This window comes from Astatotilapia calliptera, chromosome 14 (assembly GCF_900246225.1).
Source record: "Astatotilapia calliptera chromosome 14, fAstCal1.2, whole genome shotgun sequence".
NCBI lineage: Eukaryota > Metazoa > Chordata > Actinopteri > Cichliformes > Cichlidae > Astatotilapia > Astatotilapia calliptera.
Genome location: NC_039315.1, coordinates 3,387,781 through 3,411,842, shown reverse-complemented (window position 1 = coordinate 3,411,842; position 24,062 = coordinate 3,387,781). Strand labels below are relative to the sequence as shown.

The 24,062-nt window shown below is 42.0% G+C and overlaps 1 protein-coding gene and 1 non-coding gene across 4 annotated transcripts in view; one reads left to right on the top strand and one right to left on the bottom strand.

Moving 5' to 3' along the window:
• Positions 1–8,144: 8,144 nt before the first annotated feature.
• LOC113035821 (calpain-9) overlaps positions 8,145–24,062 on the bottom strand; it is a 35,391-nt gene continuing 19,473 nt past the window's right edge. For all 3 annotated transcript variants that reach the window (XM_026191574.1, XM_026191573.1, XM_026191575.1), the window contains exons 16-20: positions 23,093–23,161; positions 10,540–10,618; positions 9,914–10,030; positions 9,226–9,284; positions 8,145–8,276 (exon numbers count right to left, since the gene is read on the bottom strand). In XM_026191574.1, the coding sequence (XP_026047359.1) occupies positions 8,250–8,276; positions 9,226–9,284; positions 9,914–10,030; positions 10,540–10,618; positions 23,093–23,161 (351 nt within the window). In that variant the 3' untranslated portion in view covers positions 8,145–8,249. The remainder of the gene's footprint in view (positions 8,277–9,225; positions 9,285–9,913; positions 10,031–10,539; positions 10,619–23,092; positions 23,162–24,062) is intronic.
• trnak-uuu (transfer RNA lysine (anticodon UUU)) lies at positions 23,633–23,705 on the top strand. Its single transcript has one exon. It is a non-coding gene; the product is annotated as a tRNA-Lys (tRNA).

Below are 24,062 nucleotides of genomic sequence, written 5' to 3'. Positions count from 1 at the left end.
GAGAAGACGCACTTCCGGTGAAGCCTTTCAAAATAAATCAGATGCGCGTCACCGTTCCTCTGATTACTTTCTTTAAAATTAATTATACGTTATTACTATTTCCTGTTGCACTGATTGCAAATCAGGGGCGCCACCAATGGGGAAATAGTGGGGGCACTGGCCTCCCCACAAAATTTGTTGGCAAGACCACTCTATGTTGGTAATAATTTCAATACATTTAATAAAGAGGAAGACACCCTACAATGAGTTGAAACGTTACCTTGTTATTAATCCTGCAATTTCATTCATTTGTATTGTGTCACTTTGTATGTCCCCTCACTATTTCCTGTCCTGGGCCACCTTGATATTTTTAGTGGTGCCACCCAAAATTCTGGAGGCGTTCATGTTGCAAATCCCTGTGTTTAAAAGTACTTCATATGCTTTTTGACTGAATTAAAGAGTAATCGTTTTTCTCCGGGGAGTTGTTGTTGTTGTTTAAGTGCACTAGGTAGATTTCCTCTTTCCCTAAAAGTCTAGTTATTCTTTTTAAATTAGTCTGTTAAGTCTGTGAAGGTTCTCACTCATCCAGGTCTTGGTAATCTGTGAAGCTTAGAAGGAAGAGCGACCGGACATCTTTAAGATTCTTTTCATTTCACCTCTCATTCCAGAAGCTTCATCAGTTCTAAGACCAAATGGTGAAGAGTCCCAGCTATATAAGCCCTAGTGGGAGTTGTCTCTTAAGAGAGTCGTCGACTCACTATTGAAGTCCAGTCGCTTTTCTTTCCAAGCTCCTTAGATTATTCCAGTTAACCAAAACAGCTTTTTTCTCCTATTTTTTGTAAGAATTCACTTTTAGTGTGCACCTTGCTCTAAACTTTTTCATTTGTAAATATAAAACACAGTTAAGTTATTTTTAAAGTTTTGAGTCAATTGAAAGTAATGAATGTGTTACTTGAAGATTCTGCGATCTTGTCTGTGAAGGTTTTCAGTCATCCAGGTCATCGTAGTCAAAGGAGCTTGCAAAGAAAAACGTCTGGACTTCTTTAAGTTACTTGAAGACGTTGCACCTCTCATCCGAGAAGCTTCTTCAGTTCTAAGGGCCAAATGGTGGAGAGTCCCAGATTTAAACCCAGTGGGAGTAACCCCCCCACAGAGGGACAAAAGGACCCCCGATGATCCTCTAATCGCCTGAGCCAAGGTGTGAAACTGGGTGTGGGTCCCAATCAGCCAGAGTTTCGGGTGAGTTCATTGTGAAACCTGACCCCACCTTATCATGCGAATTCCTGAGATCAGATGGCCCAGGATGTGATCTTGTAAATTTTGGAGATTTTCTTTGCTGAAAACTGTCTCAGGCCACTTTGGGACTTAAGGGTGCTAAAATGTATTTGCTGTGTTTAAAATGACTTAAAAACCTTCCAAGATTAGCTCAAGCTATTAAGATAATGTGAAGAAACAACTGCTATGACTTTATTTCATAAACATCTTTGTTTTGTGTTTTTGATATTAAAGGAAGTTGGTATAAGCTAGGCTACACATTAGTGTAATACAAATTGATACCACTAGGGGTGCAGAAAGTCAGCGTGACCTTTATTTAAGCAGGTAAGTCGAGTTTTGTTGTTAACAGACACTAAATCAGCACAGAAGCCAGAAATGTTTATATTTCAAATTAAGTTTCATTTGGCTTCACATTTATGCTGTAAAAAGCTCTCGATTTTGTTTTCCAAACAGGTTTAACTTCAATTTTTGAAGTGGTATATGTCAATAAAACCCCAAACCCTGTGAACTGTGTGTAACTGAGAAAACACATATAAGTAGGGAATCTTACCAAAAACAGAAAAAAAAGTCTCACCTACTTTCCACTGGTAGTGAAGTATTACAGTAGTACAATCCCGTTAATGCAGGTAGAAAAACCCTCCAGTGTTCATTCAAACTTTTACAGCTAGAGATTAATTTAAATGGAATCTAAATAAAGTCCAAAAGCTAGCGTGATCTTTCTTTCTATAGCTATTTAATTTTATTTTGAAAGTACCATCGCCGGTTTCCCGCTATGAATCTGCAGAGACCTGACACACTTGTCCTCCAATAGGCCAAGACAACTTTCATGAATATTCAATACAGCATTTGAACGTGAGCTGCTGAAACAATGAAGCTTTATAAATTTGAAATATCCGAAGTATTTACAAGCGAAAGCAAAAAAAAAAAACCAGATCCTCGCCATGATGGGATCTGTGACTGATGGTCCTTTATCACGACTGCTTCGCCCACATTTCGGATTCACAATATAAATTTAGACACTTTAAATTATTGGGTTTTGGGTGGGGTTTTTTGTTTTGTTTGTTTGTTTGTTTGTTTTTTAAGAGCAGGAATAAGTGTGTGATTGTATTTGGATCACACAATCAAAATCAACAGGGTCACCACAGTCAGGACATTGCATTTTATTTGATTTTATTTAGAAGCCAAACTCATGCTCATGATACAGAATCCATCATTTCACAATCATACTGGGGGCTATGGGCACCCCTGGGGGTCCAGGGCTGTCACAGGTTCCCCTCAGGTGACTCCTACTGACTTTTACAACTGTAATTCAAATAAGTAATATTGTCCTGGCAATATATCACTGGGATCACAACCAAGCTCGGTGTAATGATACTGTTAGCAGTAACTTTGGGTATTCTTAGTATCAGAAGTAATTAGCATGACTGATGAGAACTCTGATGATACTGACGACTGCAACTGTCCCACATATGAGAAAGTATGTTACACTATTATATTATTGTTATTCCAAAAGTCTTTGATCCATAAAAAAGTAAATATTTCATTTTAGTCCTAAACTTCTGATCCACATATTTGGTCAGAAAGAATCAGAACACAAGGAAAAATAGAGATCTGCCTGTACAGGCCTCTCTGCAGGCTTGATGTCATCAGTGTGCCTGCTCAGCGGACAGATATTAAAGGTCTCGGATGACAGTGGCGATGCTGAAAACAGTGTTTGTGTTCTGAAGTCGCTGCTGTGATTGCAGCTGATGCAGAACTGCATCAGATTTAGGAGCTGGAATGAACAAAGTTTTAAAGAGCAGCGTAGAAGAAATCCTGTGACTCTGAGGTGGGCAAAGATCCACAAAAAAGCCTCACTCAAGATATGAACCTGATTAGTTTCAACATGGCATAGGGGTCTGTTGTGTCTCTGTGCTATCTTTGCACTCTTCACCTTCATTGTTCAGATTTAAGGAAATGTGGAGTCACAGACAAAACACTGGCTATCAGGTCAGCTGGTGTGAGCTTCCTGCAGCTTCCAAAAAGCTAATTTTCAGTCTGGCTGAAAGCAAAAAAACAGGAACGAGCTGTCTGGGATGGACACGTTGGAACGGTTGTTAGAGATCACTGCTGGGGAATGGTGGCCAGCTGGCCTAATCACCGGAATATTCATCAGCGCCTGATGGTTCATTCATTTATAGGTGGCCCTTGTATTTTGGAGAGCTCACACTTGTTGTGCAGCAGGAAGACACAGTAGACTGAAACAAGCTGTAATAATCCGTTAAATTAATAACATGGACAGACAACATAATGCTGCCTGGCCAGAGGATTCTTACTTGGAGACCAAGAAGGAATACTGCTATACAAGCCTATTGCTTATAAATGTAGTAAATTATGAAGCAATGACAGACGTCACAGCTTCCTCTGATAAAGAAACAGCTCAGAAAATGAAAGCAAATCTTTTGCTGCTGATTCTTGTGCAGCTTGTGATCATAAAGTGGTCATGATCCAACCCATCTGAGAAGCACTGACCCAGAGGACTGGCATCATAAAACAGGAAAGCCTGAGCTGAGGTATCATCGCCTCCATCTGGCAGGAGGCGGTTCAGGCTGTTTTCAGGGTGACTGTCCTGCCTGCAGGAGCCACCTACAGAAGTAGGTCACGCTCAGGCTGTCCTTCTTGATTAGTGTCACAGCGGTCCAGAGCAGCACGTACAGCAGAGACTGCAGCGGGACAATGCTCCACCTCTGATGTTTTCATGTGGGGCATTATGGTGCTGCTCACAGCTCAGTGCTGCAAGTACAGTCTGCGTCTTCAGTCATCATCAGCAGGCCACTTGTGAAGTCCCGGATAGCCGGTGAGGCTAACGCATGAGTTGATGATGTAATGCTCTGCACATTCCCTGCTTGTGTATCTTCCAATAATATTTCTTTTGTCGTGTAAATATACAAATACTGACAACATTTTGCATTCAAATCTCAGTGAAACAGTTCAGATGCCAACTATCAAACATGAGCTATAGAAAAATAAAATTCATTTGTTTCCCCTCCAGAGAGATGTGCTGCATCTTGGGAAGCTGAGCCAAGACAGAGAATGCACTGCTTATTTAAATACACTTAAGGCGCCTGAGAACTTCGGTGATTCATGAAGATATAAACTTGTACCTGTCACTTTCTACATCTATTATATTGCACTTCACTGCATTTCTCTGACAGATTTAATTGCTGCTTACATTTAACAGTCATATTCCATAATAGCACTCCTGTCTAGGGAATAAAATCACACATTTTGAATATGAATGTTTCTGAAGGATAAATGAAAGTATTAAATGTTTCCTTTATGGGTAGAGAAAATTTGCCAGCTTGTTCTCTTAGATCATGTGGGAAATGCCACAATATCAAGAGGGAAAGCTGAAAAGGACAGGAAGTGAAACCGAGAGAGGAATAAAGAGAACAGAAAGTAGAAAATAAAATGGGAAATAACTTGAAAAAAAGCCCCGAAAACCACAACTGTGGTCAATTAATAATAATAATAAAAAACTCTTTTGTCTTTTCCTGACCTAAGTAGAAAAAAAATCATGAGGTCAACAAAAAGCATGAAGGGCAGTTTAATGAAGACTATTTAATAATGTTGGTAACTGCAAGGACCTGAGGATGGACTACAACAAAAAGGTTTTACCATGTTGCTTCATGCAGGTCATACGAAGAAAACAGCAGATGGGAAATGCCCGTTCATTAGGTTGGAAATGTAAAGATAAAGTAAGACAAGATAGCCTTTATCAGTCCCATAGTTGGGAAATTCAAAGCATTACAGCAGCAAAAAGAGCAGGAATAAAAAATAACACACGACACACAAACAGAAGAAAAATGTACACTCTCTCTCTCTTCCTCCTGAAAGGTGGTTCAGTCTACATCCTGCCTTTATTTAGGATTTGTGTGACTTGATGCTATGTTCAGCTTTTTAATCTTTATTCACGGCGCATCAACATCATAACAATATGGTTTTTATACATTTTAATGCAGCAGTGTAATGTTGCAGAACAGAGCATCTGCTTGGAAAACTGTTATAACTATAGGATCACACTTCAATGGTTCATTGTCTTCATTGCTGAATGAGGTAATAAAGGGAATGCTGAATTCCACCAACTCTTATTTTGGATGCAGATACGTCAGGGTCACTTCTCTCAGTTGGGAAAGCTTCAACGCACATATTAAACAAATATGTAAGACTACGTTCTTCCATTTGTGCAACATCTCTAAAATTAGAAATATCCTGTCTCAGAGTGACGCTGAAAAACTAGTTCATGCATTTATTACTTCCAGGCTGGACGACTGTAATTCATTATTATCAGGATGTCCAAAAAACTCACTGAAAAGCCTTCAGCTGATCCAAAATGCTGCAGCAAGAGTCCTGACAGGGACTAGAAAGAGAGAGCAGATTTCTCCTGTTTTGGCTTCCTGTTAAATCCAGAATTGAATTCAAAATCCTGCTCCTCACATACAAGGTCTTAAATAATCAGGCCCCATCTTATCTTAATGACCTTGTAGTACCATATCACCCTATTAGAGCACTTGGCTCTCGCTCTGCAGGCCTACTTGTTGTTCCTAGAGTATTTAAAAGTAGAATGGGAGGCAGAGCCTTCAGTTTTCAGGCCCCTCTTCTGTGGAACCAGCTTCCAGTTTGGATTCGGGAGACAGACACTATCTCTACTTTCAAGATTAGGCTTCAAACTTTCCTTTTTGCTAAAGCATATAGTTAGGGCTGGACCAGGTGACCCTGAATCCTCCCTTAGTTATGCTGCAATAGATGTAGGCTGCCGGGGATTCCCATGATGCATTGAGTTTTTCCTTTCCAGTCACCTTTCTCACTCACTATGTATTAACAGACCTCTCTGCATTGAATCATATCTGTTATTAACCTCTGTCTCTCTTCCACAGCATGTCTTTTATCCTGTCTTCCTTCTCTCACCCCAACCAATCACAGCAGATGGCCCCGCCCCTCCCTGAGCCTGGTTCTGCCGGAGGTTTCTTCCTGTTAAAAGGGAGTTTTTCCTTCCCACTGTCACCAAAGTGCTTGCTCATAGGGGGTCATATGATTGTTGGGTTTTTCTCTGTATCTATGAAGCGCCTTGAGGCGACTTTTGTTGTGATTTGGCGCTATATAAATAAAATTGAATTGAATTCAAGCATTCAGACATTTCTCATGCAGGAAGCCACACTTTATCTCAGTGGAAAAAAACAACCAGAGTAGGACAGACTGGTTAGTCAAGGGTTCATCCAAAAAACATCAGGAGGAAAGAGCCAGAAACTGGAAACCACATCGAGCTAAAACAGAAAGCTGAACTAATGAGTCTCTTTAAAAAAACCTTTATTACTTCTACTGTCGGATTTCAGAGTGTAATAACAACTGAAAACTGAACCTTTTAAGCATATAGTGTTCTTGTTTCTTCAGGACATGTGTGGTGTTTTATGGAAAAACAAACACGGGGGAACACACGCACCTTTATTATGTTGAACTGATGATTGTTTTTATTTCCGTATAAATATGTTGCTGTGAAATCAGGCACAAAAGAAAAAATCATTTGAGCAGCTTCCACTGAAGAGCGTGGATCTATGAGCGTGACATGCAGTTCTAAAAATGCAGGAAGCACACAAACACACACGCACAGACCCGCTGGTATGTGCATCTCTGACTGCTCTCACTTTGACGAATGATGCTGGAAGACGGATATTTACACATTCCAGCCATGAGCAGAGGACAGAGGGTCATTTCTCAGAAGATCTCCCATGGCTACGGTCACCGTACGGCACATTCACATAACCAGGCAACAAGGAGATAAGTCTGGTCTGGCTGAGGGAAAGACTTGCATAAAATTAAAAGACACCAGTAGAGTAGCTTTGCATGCCTTTATTCTTTTAAGATAGCTTTGCTCTGATTGACTGTCCATTGTGAACAGCAGATTTGAATGGCTGTGTACCTGAGATGACCATATTCTCTCTAGCTATCTTAAAGCTTGTAGTTACAGCTGGATCAGGTGACCCTGAACCCTCCATAGTTATGCTGCCGTAGGCTGCCGACGCACAGTGATGCACTGAGCTTCTTAACTCATCATGTACTTACATGTCACAACTGCATGTTATAAACATTGCCTTTTTCTTTCTTTTTTGGCTACAAAGTCATCTATCATGGGCTAAAAATGCAGCTCAGAGGAGGTGCAGGAGACCGGTTTCCTTGGAAACCACTTGAATTAGCACCTTGAGTCAACTGGTGTAAATAAAACTGATCTGAACGTAATTACAACACACTGAAATGTTTTAACAGATTTTTTTTGTCTAATCTCAAACCAAAACTTTTGTTTACTCCACATAAATTATGACAATTTTCTTAATATAGCACACATCAGTATACTCAAACTCACAAGATAAAAACCTAAAATTTTACAATGAAACACAAAAGACAAGTTAACAAACATACACACATACATGAATGCACGCACACACACTTAGATTTTGAGTGTAAATTAAATGAGTCTGAACAAAAATGCATGTTGATCAGGACAGCATATTTTATTGATTATTCTAGGTATGATGATCGGTGTTTGGACACAGGCAAACAGTCTTCTGTGGTTTTGAACAAAGTAAAAGAGGCTCTGTGTTTATTGTCTCTCATTTAGAGGCATGTTGAGAAATGATGTCAGACTGAGAGGACAATGAAGGTGAAGTCACTGAAGTTTCATCATAAACTTCCTCACAGCAGCACATCCTGCCTTGACCTTTGACTTTGGCTGTTTGCACGACTCAGGAGAGTTCTTAAGGTCGTTTCCATTGCTATTGTTTGAGTGTGTGAGGAAAGAAAAACAGCTTCAGAAATATTCACTTTTCTGTTTGCCATATGTTTCTGTTTCTGCAATAAACATTTTTGGCACAGAACTACACAAACGTACAAAAATGAAAAAAGAGCAGGAAAAACGAAACTGAGGTGATCCAGGTGAGGGTGTCTGGGTAGAGCAGTTCAGTTCAGTTGTACATGGTCATGTGGAGCCACTGGAACCAATCAGAGGGCAGAAGAAGTGATATATCATTATTGACATTAAAGCTGCCATCATACTAACTGTGCGCTCTCTACTGTGTCCATTGCAAGAAGCACAAACCCAAACCTGTGCGTGACTCCACAGCAGCTCTGTGTGCACTGTTTATGAGACCTTTCTGAGATACTTCAGTCTGCCTTCTACAAGCAGCCCATTTAAGTTCAGCAAGCATCCTTTCACTTTATTCACAGTTTGTTTTGTTTTTTTGGTCAGGTTTGCATTTCTGATTTGGACGGACATGCTTGCTGACTCTCACACATTCACAGAGCTGAACATTTACGGCTGTACGTTTAAGACTTGATGAAGTGTTCTTTATGTGTTCTCTGGATCAAATGCTGCACATTTCTGTAGACGTGCAACAGGGTTTCCTTCTGATCACCCCTGCTTACAGAAACTGGCTCACAATTACTTGGGATGTCACTGCTCGACTGCTAGCTAAAGCTCCCTGCAGGTTCTCTGCAGTTATGTGGGTGTTTATCTTTGCCTTCCTGCCCAGGAGACGTTCACTTTCATCTTGAAGTTTTCTTGCACTTCCAGATCTTCCACAATTCCCTTTAACTGTTACTTTTCATGGCATTTCATACAGTGAAAACTGCAAAGCTGAAAGCAGTTTCACACGTACTCGTAGCCTTAATATGCATTGGTTACCTAAAGAAGCCTGAGGTTATGTTGTAATGATATTTGAAGAGTCAGACTTTACCAGATGACATTTCATGAGAACAACCTCTCACCCACTGTACAGGTCCAAACAAGTGAGTTTCAGCCTCACAAACCGCTGCGCGCCCCGTGATTCCTGTTTCATTTTGTTCTGTTTTTACAACCGTGAGACATGAAGTGACAGGACTCTCACATTTAAAGGATCGCTAAGTTCACTCTTCAGCTCTAACGTTACACTATATTCATACCTGTCTGTAGCTGATGGTTACTGCTCCCGTTCCCATCACGTCATATGCCTGAAATTTGTCTGCAAGAGGACGAAAAGACGATATTGAGACACAGCTAATGTTTGTCGTCTGCATCAAAACAGTTCAGAGAATCACGAATGAGCTGCTGAGTTGGCTTATAGAGGCTTTCCAAACATTCCTGTCATGTGATGTTTTAACTTTGACTTTTAGTTCAAATTAAAACATCACATGACTGATTCTGGGCAAAACGAGCTTGTGTATAATGACACAGCAAACAGGGTTATTATGGGCAGTTTAAGCTAAACGTGAAAAGTAGACGTGAATTTTATTTTTTGGGGGAGTAAGTAACTGTTAATACGACAGGCTTGAACTGTTTTCCTGCTCAGTAATAAAAAGAATCAGTCTTTTCTGTTCCAGCTTATGAAAACATCTCTCTCCTCGTCGTCTCTCTTCCTCTTGTTTCTCCTCCCTTTTTTCCCACGCCTCCTCTGTCACCTCATCCGTTCTCTCTCTCGCTCCTCTGTCATCCTCTGCTTCTTTCTCTCGTGGCCTTGTGGTGTCATTTACCAGCAAATATGGTGATTAAAACCACTTGCTGTTTCTAATTTATACCATTCATCTCCTCTGAAAGACAGAAAGCTGTAACAATGCTTGCACCCCCACCCCGCCCCGCATCACCCCCTCTTACGGATCATGCTCTCCAGTTTCATCAGCAGGTACAGGAAGCCGGGGTAACTGATGGTCATGTCCGGCTCCGTGTATCTCAGTCCAACCAGCTGCATCACCAACTCGTCCACCCGGATGCCTGCAGCAGGGACAGATGGAGCAGAGGTGGGGGTAAAACGCAGGTGCAGAAGCACTGGGTGGGATACCTGTTTTTATTGCAATAAACTCCACATGTGCACAGGTGACATATATGACCGCACACTCGTTTCCCTGATCCCAGCCAGTCCATTAGGCAGCTCCCGTCTGAGTGACGTATGAGTGATGAACCAAAACGTTTGTGTTTTGTGATTTTAATGACTTCAGAAAAAAAAGTTCTCCACACAAACTGCACATCTTTTTCATTTCATGTAATCAAAACTGTCTGCTTATTAATTAATTTAACTTCAATGGTGCAAAAATGTTTGACTAATGTGACGACTTGGGAAACACAGGACTTTAGTTACACATGTGACCAAACATGTGACCCTTTTAGGATCACACGTTGAGCGAAAAAGGTGTTTGGCTCCCTCTGCTGGTCGGATTTTTACCGACCGATGGAGACCCTCAGCGGTTAAATGACACAGGATGAAAAAGTGTTGTGAATGCTACCTGCTGCTTTCAGCGAGGGCATGACCTCCTGATATTCGAGGCGCTGAGTTTTGTCCTTGTCATGCATGAGGAAGATATCCTGAGGAGAGATTAAACACAGTAAAAATAAATGCCTGAAAAGCTGCATATACACAAACATTCTGTTATAATCTGATAAAACTGCGACAGCAGGTCCGGTAATGGCGGCTGGCTGAAAGGACGTGCCCACTTCTGCTCCGCTATCTTTCTGTAAAATCCTGAATAATACTCGTTTGTTAGACATTGAACGACACCTAGGACAGCTGTGATGCCTCTCTCGCAAAGGAAACCCGGGAAAAACATTGGTAGACCGACTCAATCGAAATTATCTGACTTCACTTCTAAGTTGAACTCTGAGGCTAGCTGTGAAGCTAGCGTTAGCCGTGAAGATAGCGAGACTAATATTAACGCTAGCCAGGCGGTGGAGGAGGGAAATGATGAGCCGACTGAGAGAGAAAAGACGGCCGAAGGCTCAGACGTAATACTGGCGGCTATTGCAAGCTTGAAATCCGATTTTTCCTCCAAACTTGATGGTATTTTGTCAGCAATAGAGACCGTGAGGAAGGATGTTAATGAGTGTGCCAAGCGGGTCAACGAGGCGGAGGCCCGGATATCTGCAGCAGAAGATAGCATTACCACCTTGGAAGCAAAGATACGGACTCTTGAAAATAACAACAAAAACCTCGAGGACAAAGTGCTGGATCTGGAGACCAGATCGCGACAATCTAACTTGAGACTTGTTAACCTGCCCGAGGACGCAGAAGGAGAAGACGCGTGCGCTTTCTTGGAAAACTGGCTACCGGAGGCTCTGAACTTGGCGCCGCTACGAACCACTCTGACGCTGGAGAGAGCGCATCGGGTCGGCCAGAAGAATATGTCAAATACCGCTGCACCAAGGACTATGATCATGAAGTTTCTAAATTACAAGGATAAAATGACCGTGATAAGAGCTGCCAGGGCAAAGGGACAGATCAGTGGCGGCTCCTGAAAAAAATCTCAGGGGGGGCAATTTTTATGATATCGACTAAAATGACCCATTTAACCCTTTAAGACCTACCATAGAACCAAGTTCGCCAGAGCTTATATTATATTTTTACATGCTGTGGAGCCATTTTTGGGAGCATTTCAAGTTGCTATACATCAATACAACCATTATAGCCCAAACTTTAATAATATGTCTGCATTAGGTGCATAGTAATTACATAAATTGCAAAAAAGTGCAATAAACTACAAAAAAATTGAAAATCGTTTTTGTTTTTTTAACATATATTTCTAGTTAGAGAAATTTAAGAGGCTTATCCCTCAAAACTGTAAATACAAAAAAGTTACACAAACTAGTTTCCCACCACAGGAAATTTATTTTGAGTGTCTTCATAGTTTTATTTTTGAAATACACCAATTTTTATATACTGCAGGAAAAACAAAAATAAATATTATAGTGCAAATTTGCAAAATAACAGCATATGCATCAAAATAAACTATTTCCAGCAGTGCAATATGAGTCTTAAGCATCCCAGAAACGACACAGAAAGTCATAAAGTCAAACATAACTTTTTAAAACACATAACAAGTAAAACACAAGCTCATAAGGCCTCGATCGTAAAAAACTACATTTCCGCAAAATGACGTCACTTCCGGTTTCGGGCAGGTCATGCGGTCATGTGATAGTTCGCGCTGATGGACGTAGGAAGTGTTACAAACAGCTGATGGATCGGCGAAGCGTGTTTCTGGAATATCATGTTTTTGTTGCTGCAAGTGATTTTTATGCAGTTTTTGCAAAGCTATATGTGGAAGGAAACTGTGACCGAGGACAAGCTGATGGCGTAAGATGTAAGTACAACTCCTCCAGTTTCATATGCAAAAAAAATTATTGCGCTAGCTTACTTGGTTGCAGAGCTACCGGGATTTAAAAATAGTTACGCAAAACAGAGCGTGCCCGCTCCGATGGCTGTAAAGGGTTAATGAGTACATCAAACAACACAATTTTAATTTAAATTTAAAATGAACAACCATATTCTGGCCATTTGTATAGATTTGTAAAAATGAACATGAACAGATTTTTTTTTTTTTTTTGAATGAATGAAAAATAACTATTGAAAACAACAACTGTAAACTGATTGGGGGGGTGGGCTAAATGCGTCCCCGCATTGCTAGCTCAAAAGCACCACAAAACTTAATACAATCGATGATTTTAGATAAAATATGACGGTTTTTATCTACCTCTTCGTTGTGCCTTCTTAAAGCAATCCGATGTCCATCATCTAGCTGCGCCGCTATGCTAGTTTTCCCTAGCACAGCTAGCTTTACACTGTTGTCCATATGAACTCGTGAGCTTTCATGTTTCTTGATTCGTTCGGAGAGGTGCTTTAAGTCGGTTTGTCCAGATTGTGTCCACGTCAAATCACACTTGTCACTTTTGAACAGTATGCACGGGAAACAAAAAAGTGCATTAGCTGTTCCACAGCCTGTCAGCCACGACTTGCGCTGGAACCAACTCCGACAAAAAGTCCTGTTGTATGCTTTTGACTTCTCCTTCGTTGCCTGGGTTAGTTGAATTTCGGGCTTGTCAGGTCCCAACTCTTTAACTTGCAGTTTTTCTGCCATTGTCCTTCTGGCAAAAGGGTAGGTTAGAAGCGATCTAACCGAATTTGGGGGAGGCTGTGCCTCAACCGTTAACAATACCGCTGCCATCGTCTCTCTCTGACCTTATAGCTCACTTAGGCTACTGACTGAGGTAAAATTCTAGAACAGCAAATCTTCGCGCGTTTTCTGCAGGGGCGCAATTTTAAGCGCCCCCAAACCATTTAATTCAGCGACGCTGATAGGTCAAATATTTATTATTTTCCCCTGGCAACCATTTAATGATAGGCTATTTCGCTGCATATCAAGGGCGCTTTGACGAGCGCCCCAGAAGAAGAAAAACACCGTTTGTTGGTTGAACTTTAATGAGTCAGCTGCTGAAAATGTTAAAATACGCCTGGCTGTATATGGGCACACACATAGTAAAACTATCATTGATGAATTTTTAAAAAATATATATTTTTACTCCTCCACATTTGGGGGGGCGGAGCCCGAGCGCCCCCTATGGGCCAGCCGCCACTGGGACAGATTCTTTTCAAGAATCGCCCGGTGAGATTTTATGAGGACCTAGCGACCGGAGTGCACAAAAAACAGAAAGAGTTTGACGCCGTGAGACAACAGCTTCGCTCCATGGGTATCCGGTACGGCATGATTCCTCCTGCGCGACTGATAGTGACACACAACGGACAGTCCCGCATCTTTCACCTGCCAGGTGAAGCGGAGAACTTTGTGAAGGCTTTGAGGTCAGAAAGTGGACCGGGGTGAGATGATGTAATCATGGTCATACTACAGTGTGTTGGCATGGAGGGGTGATTACTGAGCTTTAAGTTTAAAAAGAAGTGAGAGGGAGAGAGAGAAAGGCCAGTTTGTTATATTTATTTGTTTATTGGTCCAGAGGCTCACAGCCACTATTAGTACCCTGATTTTCTTATCGTATTCAATAACGAGTTTTTTGTTTGCATAGCGGGGTGGGGTAAGGGAAAAGTGTTCAGGCACAGTCGGTTAATCCTCACTTTTGGGTGGAACAACCTTTAGCTGTTAGACAGGTGCCAATATGTATAGGGGGAGGGAAATGGGTGCCCAAGTTCAAGTTAAAGGGGCATATTCAGTATTCATTGTTATGGATGTAGTTTTTGACATTCAGGTATTATTTGTTTCTCTGTCCTTTAATATTTCAAATGTGTTGGGAAGCTCATTCAATGTTATATGTTATGTCTGGTGGGATAAGAATTAAAATTTCTTCTTGGAACTGCAGAGGACTACAAAAACTGGAGAAGGTAAAACAAGTAATGTCTAGGCTGAACTCTATGCACTCTGATATCATGCTGCTACAGGAAACGCACCTGTTGTCTAGTCAAGAGGCGAAGATTAGGAGGAGGTGGCAAGGCAGTATATATTCTGCGCCCTTCACTTCTCAGGCAAGAGGTGTTATGATCTTGATCCACAAATCTATACCATTTCAGGTGACAAGGGTTATTAAAGACAAGGCTGGGAGATATGTTATTTTACAGGGCACACTTATTACGGAAAAAATAATCCTGATAAATATCTATGCTCCAAACACTGACGACCCAAAGTTTTTTCATAATCTTTTTCTTACAGTATCATGTCTGTCTGGTAGCCTTATTATAGCAGGGGATTTTAATTGTACGTTGAACCCAGAATTGGATAGGAGCTCAGGTATTGATCTCTCTCATCCTAAAAGTAGGCAAACTATTCAACATTTTATGAAAGAACTTGATCTGAGGGATATTTGGAGGGATATGAACCCTAAGGTCTTAAAATACTCCTGCTATTCACATACACATAAATCATACTCGCGTATTGATTACTTTTTAGTTTCTGCCAATTTGAGTTATAAAATAAAGGACTGTCACTATGATAATATTTTAATATCTGACCATTCGCCAAACTCGTTAATATATGAAGATTTGCGACTGAAGAGAGATCCCCCTAGGTGGAGATTTAAACAAAAGTGGCTCCTAGACTCAGAAGCTTTTAAGGCCTACATAAGGGGTCAGATTATTAGCTTCACAAGTTATAGAGCAAAGCAAACTTATCAGAAAACAAAAAAGTTGGAGGCAGAGATTGAGATGCTTGAGGGAGAATATTTTCAAAGTTTTTGTCCAAGAGTCCATCAAAAGCTTCTGTTACTAAGAACACAGTATAATGAACTTTCTGCTTCTAAGGCAGCCTCACATCTTTTGCGTCTTAAACAGACATTCTATGATCAAAAGCCCGGGAAATTATTAGCCTGGCGCCTCCGTCAATTACAGAATGAGAAAAACATTGCCTCAGTTGAAAACAGTGATGGACAGGTTATTGTTGACCCTCTAGGAATTAATGAAACTTTTAAGGTTTTTTTTGAAAAATTATATAACTTAGACATAACACACATGGGACAAGAGCAAGATCTCTTCTTAGATACCCTTCAGTTGCCCAGCATTTCAGGACTAATGAGCGCAGATCTTGATACACCTATAACAAAGGAGGAGATATCTATAGCAATAGACCATTTGAAAACAGGTAAAGCCCCAGGCCCAGATGGGCTGCCGACAGAAATTTATAGGGTATTTAAAACTAAACTGCTGTCCCCTCTTTTTGACATGTTTTCGGATTCATTTGAAAAGGGAATCCTTCCGGTCTCATTAAGAGGAGCCCTGATAACTTTATTGCCCAAACCTGGTAAACCGTGCAATAAATGTGGTAACCTAAGACCAATAAGTCTTCTTAATGTGGATCTAAAGATACTTTGCAAAATTTTGGCTCGAAGACTGGAGAGATTTTTACCTGATCTAATTACCTGTGATCAGAATGGGTTTATTGCGGGTAGACAGGGATTTCATAATGTGAGAAGAGTGTTGGATATTCTTCATAGTCAGGAGGGAAAACCGGACACTGCTCTACTATCATTAGATGCCGAAAAGGCCTTTGATAGAGTTGAGTGGCCCTATTTATTTGAAATATTAAAAAGATTTGGCTGTGGGGATAATTTCTGTCGGTGGATTAGACTTTTATATAATGAGCCATATGCTGAAATACTGACAAATGGAATTATATCTAAACCGTTTGAAATTAAACGGGGCTGTAGGCAAGGGTGCCCTTTGTCCCCTTTATTGTTTATTTTAGCAATCGAACCGTTTGCCATTGCGGTGCGGTCCCATAAGAGCATAACTGGTCTATCAGTAAACCAACAGGAACACAGAATTGCTTTATTTGCAGATGATGTTATTCTTTTCTTGGAAAAGCTGAAGGAGTCTATCCCAGCCTTGTTGGATCTACTACACATATTTGGATGGATATCAGGATATAAAGTGAACAAAGAAAAATCTTCATTAATGATACTTAACTCAGAAGAGAGAGAGGGTGCTGGAAATGCTTTCCAATTCAAAATGGTAGACTGTTTTACCTATCTGGGGATTAAGATAGTGCCATGTTTGAGAGACATTGTTGGAGCTAACTACACCCCTATGGTAGACTCAATCACCTCATCCCTAGATAGATGGAAGCCCTTGCCCTTGTCACTTATAGCGAGAATTAATGTTCTTAAATTAAACATAATGCCCAAACATTTGTACCTGTTCCAGAACATCCCATTGTCACCCCCTGCTAACTTATTTTCACACCTGAAGACAATTTTTGTACGTTTTTTGTGGAATGATAGACGACCAAGGCTCCGTTTATCACTCTTGTACTTACCGTATGAAAGAGGAGGCCTCAAATGTCCCAATCCACTTTGGTACTATTGGGCAGCCCAATTGAGGACTATGATGTATTATTTTACAGATAAATCCCCCCCGCCTTGGACAAATATGGAAAACAGTTCAGTACCTCTTCCCCTTCCCCAGTACCTATACTCAGCAAAAGTCAAAATGTTGAAAAAAAAAGACAAAAAATCCTATAGTCAGAAATATGATTATGATCTGGTATCAGGTTAAAAAATACCTGGGTGAACCCACCTCTTTCGCACGCTTTAGCCCAATATGGGGTAATCAATTTTTCCCTCCAGGCAGAGCAGACCCTGGTTTTAGGAAGTGGGCTGACAAAGGCTTAAAGACAATAGGGGATCTCGTGGGATCAGAGGGTGAGATTTTGATGTCATTTGAGGAGTTGATTTCCAAGTATGATATCCCATGCAAACATCGATTTAAATATCTACAAGTGAGAAACTTTATTAGATCATCTCAAAATCAGTGTTTGTCAATCCCTCCGTTTTCCACTTTGGAAACAGAAATGAAAAGAGATTGCTTTGGAAAGGGAATAATCTCCAAATTATATAATATGTTAGTAGAGGGTTCCCCTGAATCTTCTTTAGGAAAACTTAATGCCTGGAGGGAAGATTTACAGGAGGACTTATCCTCCGAAGACTGGGAGGAGGCATGTGCTGAAGCACAAACACAAACTACCAATACTCGTCTCAAAGTATTGCAATATAATTGGCTAATGAGGACGTATGTGACTCCAGAAAAGCTTAATAAGTATAATGGTGATATCCCAGACTTGTGTTTCAGGTGTGGAGAGGAGAAAGGGACGTTTTTCCACTGTGTCTGGGAATGCAATAAAGTAAAACGGTTTTGGAAAGAGATTAAACAAGCTCTGGATATTATATTGGGTACACAACTAGCTCTTGACCCTAAACTTTTTATTTTAGGGTTATATCCTGATGGACATCTTATGTCTAGAAAGGTAATTACCGCCCTGGACTTATGTCTACTGCTGGCAAAAAGAGTCATAGCACTCTCATGGAGGAAGACCAGTAAACCAAAATACATTAACTGGATTAAGGAATTGTCCACAACTTTACCTATGGAAAAAATTACTTACATTATCAAGGGGAAACTACCACTTTTTCAAAACATCTGGGGTCCCTTTATGCAATATATGGGAAATATGGATCTTGGCAGTATGGTGGATGGGGCAGATGGGGTGTAAATGTTGGTGGTCCTCTGCAGTTTCCTAAATTAATCTCTTTTATACTTGATCTTTAATGCTGTGTGAATTGTACATTTGAGTTTGTAACTTTGAACCATGCACAATAGTGTAACCGAGTTGATGTTGAGCAACCCTTGGAAATAGAGAAGCTTAGTATGTATATATATATATATATATATATATATATATATATATATATATATATATATATATATATATATATATATATATATATATATATATATATATATATATATATATATATATATATATATGCGCAGCTGGATAGCGTAGTGGTTAAACTACACGCCTTTGGAACAGAGGATCGCAAGTTCGATTCCTGCCTGGGGCGTCTGTATCCAGTAAGGGTCCTAAGGCTAGACCCCCTATGCTAAGCAAGCCTACCGCAGACATGAGCGAGACAGATAAATATGAAGGCATGCCGGCTCGGACGTCGCCCGGATCAACAAGGTCCGCGTCAGGTGTTGAGGAACCAGGGCACCCTGACGAAAAGTGGGCTACTGGAACAAGAAGGCATCGGTGGGCAAGGGACGAAAACAGGGCGTTGTTGGAATGCCACTACGCAAGTAACCCCGGCGGAAGGGGCTACATGAATAGGATGAGGGACCTATGGATTCTTCGATACCCAACATCCACAATGACGGCGAAACAACTAGTAGCTCAGTGTTCCAACATTCGAAAGAAGGGACTGCTCTCACAGCTAGAGATTGACGAGGTACAACACAAATGCTACGGCAAGGAGGAGTCAGGACGCCAGGTCAGGGGGGAGATATCATCACCCCCACCCGAGATTGGGTACATAGCCCCAAGTGCGATAGGAGAAGGATCGTTGAGTGCGAGAGGAACTGACCTGAAAAATAGGATCATGGCCAAGCTTGAAACCTGGATCCCCCGTAGCCGGTTACCAGGATTACGTGAAGTACCCTCAGAAGGTCTGCTAGATGATGTTAATGCAGCACTACGGGCAATACCTACAACCACGATTACCGACACTAACAAGCTGATCTACAATACGGCAGCAGTGATCAGTGAGATGCTTGGCTACAAGTTGAACAGCCACAAGGGGCAGTACCCTCCATGGAGAAGGAGGCTAGAGGGCAAGATCAAAGTAGCACGGAGGGAGGTTAGCCAACTAACAGAGTTGCAGAAAGGTGCGACAAATAAGGTGCCTAAGAAATACAGCAAGCTGTCCATACCTGAGGCCTTGGAAACTGCCAAGACTCACAGCCTTGGCCAGCCGCTTGAGGAGGTACACCAGAGAGATAGAAGGCAGGAGAATAAACCAGCTGTTCTCCACAGAACCAGCAAAGGTGTACTCTCAGTGGCAAGGGAACAATAAGAGAACAGCACCACCAAGGCTGGAGACGGAGCAATACTGGAAGAGCATATGGGAGAAGGATGCAACCCATAACGGCAATGCTCAGTGGCTAGTGGATCTGAGGGCAGACCACAGCGACCTCCCTGAACAGGGTCCAGTAACCATCACAGTGGCAGATATCCAAGAAAGGGTCTCCAGTATGAAGAGTTGGACAGCACCAGGGCCCGACATGGTTCACGCCTACTGGCTGAAGAAGCTGACTGCACTCCACGAGCGTCTGGCAGCACAAATGAACCAGCTGCTAGTTAACGAGAGACACCCGGAATGGCTAACTGAAGGCCGGACGGTCCTGATCCCCAAGGACCCCAAGAAGGGACCGGTCCCCTCCAACTACCGACCAATAACCTGCCTCAGTACTACATGGAAGCTCCTGTCAGGCATCATATCGGCTAAGATGAACAGGCACATGGGTCAATACATGAGCGGGACACAGAAAGGAATTGGCAAGAATACCAGAGGTGCAAAACACCAGCTACTGGTAGACAGAACAATCAGCCGAGACTGCAAGACCAGACTGACCAACCTGTGCACTGCCTGGATTGATTACAAGAAGGCCTATGACTCAATGCCCCACAGCTGGATACTGGAATGCCTAGAATTGTACAAGATCAATGGGACCCTAAGAGCCTTCATCAGGAACTCAATGGGGATGTGGCGTACAACACTAGAGGCCAACTCCAAGCCCATAGCACAAGTTACCATCAAGTGCGGGATCTACCAAGGAGATGCTCTGTCCCCACTGCTGTTCTGCATAGGCCTGAACCCTCTCAGTGAGATCATTAACAAGACTGGCTACGGATACCGACTACGGAACGGAGCAGTTGTCAGCCACCTCCTGTACATGGATGACATCAAGCTGTATGCCAAGAGTGAACGAGACATCGATTCACTGATCCACACTACCAGGCTATACAGCAATGACATTGGAATGTCGTTCGGACTGGAGAAGTGTAGTCGGATGGTAACAAAGAGAGGGAAGGTAGTCAGAACTGAGGGGATTGAACTACCAGAAGGCAACATTGCAGACATAGAGGACAGTTACAAGTACCTGGGGATCCCGCAGGCAAATGGGAACCATGAAGAGGCCGCTAGAAAGGCTGCAACCACCAAGTACCTGCAGAGGGTCAGGCAAGTCCTGAGGAGTCAGCTGAATGGTAAGAACAAGATCCGGGCCATCAACACATACGCCCTGCCCGTGATCAGGTACCCTGCTGGGGTAATAGGCTGGCCAAAGGAGGAGATAGAAGCCACTGACATAAAGACAAGAAAGCTCCTTACCATGCATGGAGGGTTTCACCCCAAGTCCAGCACCCTGAGGCTGTACGCTAAGCGGAAGGAAGGGGGCCGGGGACTGGTGAGTGTCAGCACCACAGTCCAGGATGAGACAACGAACATCCAAGAATACATTGGGAAGATGGCCCCAACTGACCGAGTGCTCAGTGAATACCTCAGGCAGCAGAAACCCAAGAAAGAGGAGGGAGACGAGGAACCATCATGGAAGGACAGGCCCCTGCACGGTATGTACCACCGGCAGATAGAGGAGGTGGCTGATATCCAGAAATCCTACCAGTGGCTGGACAAAGCTGGACTGAAAGACAGCACAGAGGCACTAATCATGGCAGCACAAGAACAAGCTCTGAGTACAAGATCCATAGAGGCTGGGGTCTATCACACCAGGCAAGACCCCAGGTGCAGGCTGTGTAAAGATGCCCCAGAGACTATCCAGCACATAACAGCAGGGTGCAAGATGCTAGCAGGCAAGGCATACATGGAACGCCATAACCAAGTGGCCGGCATAGTGTACAGGAACATCTGTGCTGAGTATAACCTAGAAGTCCCGAGGTCAAAATGGGAGATGCCCCCAAGGGTGGTGGAGAATGACCGAGCTAAGATCCTGTGGGACTTCCAGATACAGACGGACAAAATGGTGGTGGCTAACCAACCGGACATAGTGGTGGTAGACAAACAGAAGAAGACGGCCGTAGTGATCGATGTAGCGGTTCCGAATGACAGCAATATCAGGAAGAAGGAACACGAGAAGCTGGAGAAATACCAAGGGCTCAGAGAAGAGCTCGAGAGGATGTGGAGGGTGAAGGTAACGGTGGTCCCCGTGGTAATCGGAGCACTAGGTGCGGTGACTCCCAAGCTAGGCGAGTGGCTCCAGCAGATCCCGGGAATAACATCGGAAATCTCTGTCCAGAAGAGCGCAGTCCTGGGAACAGCTAAGATACTGCGCAGGACCCTCAAGCTCCCAGGCCTCTGGTAGAGGACCCGAGCTTGAAGGATAAACCGCCCGCAGGGGCGTGCTGGGTGTTTTTTTATATATATATATAATTTTTTTTTTTTTTTTTTTGGGGGGGGGGGGTTGTGTTTTCCTCTTCCTTTGTTTGACTAAGTTATTATTTACAGGTGATATAGTTTGTACTTCCACTTAACTGTTGCTCTCTAACATCTTATAAGTGTCTGATTTGCAAGGGAGGGCGATTGACTGTTATACAATAATTTAGCTGCCCTGGATGTTTCCTTTGCTGTGGAAGTACTCCAATTTCTGTATGTAATTTTGAAACGCAATAAAGATATTGTTGGAAAAAAAAAACTGCGACAGCAGCGAGCATCCATGGTCTACTCTGCATTCGCACAAACATACACTTTCCCTTTTAGTAATCCCACCCTGGAAGGCGTGGGGCACATTTTGTGTCACATAACTTGATGCTTCTGGTTGGACTTGTCCACCTTTTTGCTTGAATCATTTTATGTTTCTGTGGCAGTTTTCTGAGAGTAAAATATGTCCAGTGTTATCCGGTGCAACAAATATAGGCTTCAGATTGCATCACAGTGCTTCCTGATGTCATCACAACAGAATCAGAGCTGGAAAAGTTTTACAGATGTTATTTTATTTTCAGCATTGGTTTCTTTCAAATTAGTTGGTTTCCAGACTGAGTTTGTCTGTTATAATCGTTTTTATGTTTTAAATGTTTATTTTTAGTGTATTCTAGACTATATCTGGACATATGGTGTCGCAGAAATGTGCCTGATTATGCCTCAACGGTGACCTCCACAACCGTCTCTTTGGTAGTAATACAGTATATGGAGTAAATGCAGTATATTGTCTGGCACATGGATAATACTGCAATTATTTGTACATTTACAGATACACAGTGCGCGGACGTCAGCTACTACAGCACGGGCTCTGCAGTGATTTGTATTATTTTAATATGGATATGTATTTTGAAGTTTGCATAACAAACACTAGAAGCTAGAAAAAAGTGTAGATTTGTTGGTTTTAATGTGAACAGCTGTGATGGTTTTACTTAATGATGAGTTATTTTCTCCCCAAAGTTCCTTTTGGACCATTTTCAAAAACTCATTAAATACATTTTGCAGCATTTTTCTATGCACTTATATATTTTTTAAAGTGTAATTCACACAGAACCAATGAAAACGTGTTCTGTGGCTCTAGTTCAGACACGTTCTTGCATTTATTTTGGTCTCTCCTGAAAAGAGGAGTTTAACAAGACTTAAAAATTGAGAGTTCGTGTAAGGAGTGAGATCGCCAGTTGCATTCAGCTTCTGCTACCACCACAATGTTAGCAGTGTTGTTGATGTTGCTGGTGATGATCTTACCGTCCACCTCCTGATCTTGTCCCAAAGACTCTGGAACTCGGGCCAGTTTAGCTGAGCGATGCCTTGGCTCTGGAGAAAATTCTCAGGTCAAAGAAATTAACCCAGAAATATCCCGACAGGCCTCGGAGGACACCGAGCTGACAGGCTGCTGAGAGTCTGCCGGTAACAGATGTGTGAAGGGTACGAATTTATCAGCAAACGACTTTGGATTCATCACAGATTAGACTTCTGTGCACAAAAACAATTTTTTGGGGGGGAAATTGTGACGATCTTGGTCTTATATTAATGCTCGACATTACCTGCAGCTCTCACAGTCATTCATTCAGCTGTAGTTTTCTTATAGAAAATTTTGATTACATGATAAACTTTAAACAAATTTTCTTTTGAAATCCTTTTCTACAGGTTTGGCTGTGAGTGTGACTAAAAGATGTGGCTCTCTACACATTATCTAAAGCTCTTACTTTCAGTTATGCACACCAGACGTTTTACTGGGGTCTCACTGCTCCTTGCCTATAACACACATGTGAAAGGCTCATTAGAGCCTGGATAGCTCAGTTGGTAGAGCATCAGACTTTTAATCTGAGGGTCCAGGGTTCAAGTCCCTGTTCAGGTGTGGCTCTCTTAAATCAAGATGCTCAATCACTACCAGCTGTAGTTAATGTCAATTAACTTCACTATATAAAAACTAGCTGGTGTCCTGCCATAAATAATTGCATATTATTAGAGCTGAAGTGTAAAACCAGCTCATGATACTCCAACAGCACAACAGGAGGCAGGCTTTTTGTGATAAAACAGCTTTTTTTTAGAATCAAAAACATTTTCATTTGATCAAAAGTCTCTTGTTGCAGTGCTCAGACAGCTGAGTTATTTTAATGGGGCAGGGAAAAAAACACATCTCCACCTCTCCCCCTCTTTCTTTTGCTTTTACCTGCCAATTGTAAATGGTTTATGCTCTTTTTAACTATGAACA